Here is a 3,535-nt window from a genome sequence, read left to right as displayed (position 1 = left end):
GCCTCAAGCCCAGAAAGATCCTGGGTTCTGCCTCCTGGGTGCTAGAACTAAAGTCATGCACCACCACTGCCTGGCTTAAAAAAATGAAGGACTAAAGAACTGGAACTACAGGTGCTTCTGGTATACACAACTGGGCATTAAGTAAATGGCTTACCTCTGCTGTGTAGAGGCAGCTCCTCCTCCAGAGAAGCAATCCTCAGTGTCTGATCAGCTGGGACTCTGAACATGGGCTTAAAGTTAATAATCAGTGTGCACCACCATGAGGCTATTGAAGTCTGATCATTATTCTGAAATAGATGCATCAAACCCATTTCCTGTTGGCCATAGATATTATTAATTAGTGCAAAGCTGTTTGGTCAGGCCGTAGGTTGTTTCTTCCAATTGCTTACAGTTTGCAGCTGTGGTCTATGATGTTGTAGTTATAAAATAGGATCTGCTTTTGAATTTAGTGAATGTAATTTCTTTTAGTTTATTGTTTTGTGCATGGATGCTTTTCTGCATGTCTGTCAGTGCATTGTGTGAGTGCAGTGCCTGCAGCATCTTGTAAGAGCATCCTGTAAGAGGGCATTAGGTCTCCTGGAACTGGGTTCCGTATGCTTGCCAACCACTATCTGGGTCTGGTAATTGAACCCAGGCCCTGAGGAAGAGCAAGTGCTCTTAACCCTTGAGCATCTCTCTTCAGCGTGTGAGCATAATCTTTAGAAATGGAAAGATCCCAGGCACCGCTAGTGTGGAGGTCTTCACTTGTTCTTACAAGGCGTTAGCAGCCAGCCTTCCTCCAGGGAGGCGTATACTTGCTCCCTTCAGAATTATAAATCTTAGAGAAACAGGCTCCCCAGAATGCTGGAGGCAGAGTTTCTAGGAACCAGCGATTTCCCTCCGAGCTGATACCAGATGTGGCCCGGGAGCTCAAGTGCCTGGCCTTGGTCACAATGCCTAAATGAAGACGTGGATTGTTGATGCCAGTTCTCCCAGAATGCTGTAAAATTGGGATATAAAAATGCAGCAAGCACTTGAGCTTGGTGCATCTGGCATGTCACTTTGTGGGCCAGTGAGATCAGCAACCATGTGTCCTCTTTAGTGACTTGGGACCATGGACAGCCACACTGAGACGTGCAGCATCAGTTTTGATCCTCTGAGAGTGCCTTGCTTTTGATTAGGGTTTGTTTCATTGCCCAACTCACTGGTGTGCACATTTGTATGCATGTGTATGTGACTGTACATACATATGTGGGATCCCTGCCTAATGTAACTCATCTGAACACACACGTTTTCTTCAAAATTCTCCTTAGCCGTGTTTGCCTATTTAAAGAAGGATGAAGGATAACTGGAGTGTAACTCCGTGGTAGACAAGTGCTTGCCCCTCATGCTCAGGCCTAGGTGTGAGTTCCCAGTACCACCAAGCAGAAGACGAAAGGAGGGATTAGGGTGTGGAACTTGTAAAGGTGACTGTTGCAAATGCACAGTACACAGCTGCTTCTGAGCCCTAGATGACCAGCTCTACGTGTGTCCCCTGTGCTTGTTTTGCAGTGGCTATAAAGTGCAGTGAGAGCAAGTCCAGCCCCCAGGAAGCTGTGCAGGCCCTGTCTTCAGTTCGGCTCAGCTTACGGGGTTTGTTATCCAAAGCGAAGGTGAGCATGGCCTGAGTTCATCAGAACTGTTGGGCGCAAGGTCATCAGTGTGGGGTCATCCCTGTTTTTACAAAACCAGGACGGATTGCCTCTGCACATCTCCTTGAAAACATGTTTTGATCGTTTTGTATTAGAAAAAAAAATGCCTTTTGTAGTTTTGAATTGGGTTTGGTGATGTGAATTGCACTTTAGAAAGTGAAAATGAGCAGAGCTAACCTTTAGAGCTTGAACAGTCTTGGTTTGTGCCAGTCTGTCTTCTGACTCGGGAAATAGGAGTCCCCCACCTCCAGCTAAACAAAGAACCGTCTTATCAATACAGATAACACAGAAACGGTAAATTTGTAGGAAATTTAAATAGACTCTCACAGGTCATTCAGGCCAGTCCTCTCAGGGCAGAGTGACCCCTCTGTCCTCAGCTCCTTGTCATCGTACAGGTCGCTGCCAAGGTTGTCATGAGGGCTGTGGGTGGAGCTGTGAGATTTGCTGCTCGCCAGATTTTTCACTCTTTGTAAGCCTCAGTTTTTCTGCTCCTCCTAACCTCCGTGAGAAGGAATGCAGGTCCATCGTGAGTTGTAAGCACTGTGATTCCTATTGGAAATGCACTCTGTGTTTGGGTTCTTTGCCTAAAAGATGTATTTTCTACTCAGCACCCTGCAGCAATAGTTAAATCAGTCTGCTGGGAAGTGCTGTTCCACACTACAAATCTACTCAGCTTGGTTGAAAGTAAATCATATGTCACAGCGAGACACACGAACATGTGTGCAGCCTACCTCTCCTCCCTGCCCATGTATGGCTGGAAAATCCTGAAGCTGATTTTCTTCTTGCCCGATTCCTGACTCACCAGGCAGGCACAAGAAATAGAATTTTGTTTGGATGAATGATATTCATTCATCCAGATACCATTATCGTATAACATTGACAAAAGCAATCAACATTTAAGGCAGTTGCCATGAAGAACAAAGCAAGAGGTTGAACCCAAGGCCTAGGGCACTCTAGGCAGATGCTCTACCACTGAGCTAAAGTTGGAGATCTCTTGAGTTCCTGAGGTCAGGCACACTGTTTAGATTTGTTATTATTAGGCGTGAACCTTTCTGGGGTCTAAGCAAACACTGCCTAAGGCTGCACTGTTGGTGGTAGCATCATGCCAACAACACTGGATGCTGTGTTGCTATGTTGCTTCCATGCTATAGCTAGTTGCTTGGAAGAAATTTCATCTTTTGATGGTCATATTGTTTTACATTGCAGCAAAATTTTACAGATGTGGCAAGTGGAGAAGTCTCTGGAGAGCTCGCCAACGAAATGGCAGCTCTGAATGCTCTGGAGGCTGAACTGCAGGACCTCAGCAACCAACTCCGGAACCGGTACTGACTGTGCCAGGGACAGCTGTGCAAAGGCACCTTTGCCTTCTCTGATTCCTCAGTACCTGAGTATCTGAAACACAAGATGCTGACTTTTAAAATAAATTTGTTTGCTGGCAAACAGGCTTATTTTGTGATGCTCTCAGATCTCTGCAGTTCTGAAATTCATTAAACAGAAAGGCTGTTTGTACTCTTGTCTAGTTATTGGTAAATTAAGTGTTTGCGTTTTTGAGGCCCTCCCACACAAGGGGCCAGCACAGGGATCATTCTTACTCAGCCTACCATGAGTGCCTCATTCTTTGGAAAAACTTAGTATAAATGTTTGGGGGTTGGGGCACCCTTCAGACACTACAAGCTTGTGGAATCATTAGCTTGGCTACATTACTGTCCAAAAATGATAAAAGAGTGGACTTGGCAGTGAAGACATTTACACTCATTGAGATTCTGTGTCTGTGTCACAGGCATGGTCTTGTCTAAGTTGGAAGTGTGAGTGTGGTTTAACTTCCAAACCAAGAAAATGCAAGAAAAGAAATGATACATCCAGAT

At 45.3% G+C, this 3,535-nt stretch overlaps 1 protein-coding gene across 2 annotated transcripts in view; it reads left to right on the top strand.

Annotated features, from left to right (window-relative positions):
- Window positions 1–3,151, top strand: part of Ttc27 (tetratricopeptide repeat domain 27) — a 131,087-nt gene extending 127,936 nt beyond the window's left edge. Inside the window, exons 20-21 of one of the 2 annotated variants that reach the window (XM_026789696.1) lie at window positions 1,531–1,631; window positions 2,877–3,151. In XM_026789696.1, coding sequence (XP_026645497.1) covers window positions 1,531–1,631; window positions 2,877–2,999 — 224 coding nt within the window. In that variant the 3' untranslated portion in view covers window positions 3,000–3,151. The remainder of the gene's footprint in view (window positions 1–1,530; window positions 1,632–2,876) is intronic. The other variant, XM_005367932.2, reaches the window with a different exon arrangement.
- The last annotated feature ends 384 nt before the right edge of the window (window positions 3,152–3,535 follow it).

This window comes from Microtus ochrogaster, unplaced genomic scaffold, assembly GCF_000317375.1.
Source record: "Microtus ochrogaster isolate Prairie Vole_2 unplaced genomic scaffold, MicOch1.0 UNK26, whole genome shotgun sequence".
NCBI lineage: Eukaryota > Metazoa > Chordata > Mammalia > Rodentia > Cricetidae > Microtus > Microtus ochrogaster.
This window is presented reverse-complemented; position numbering and strand designations above follow the sequence as displayed.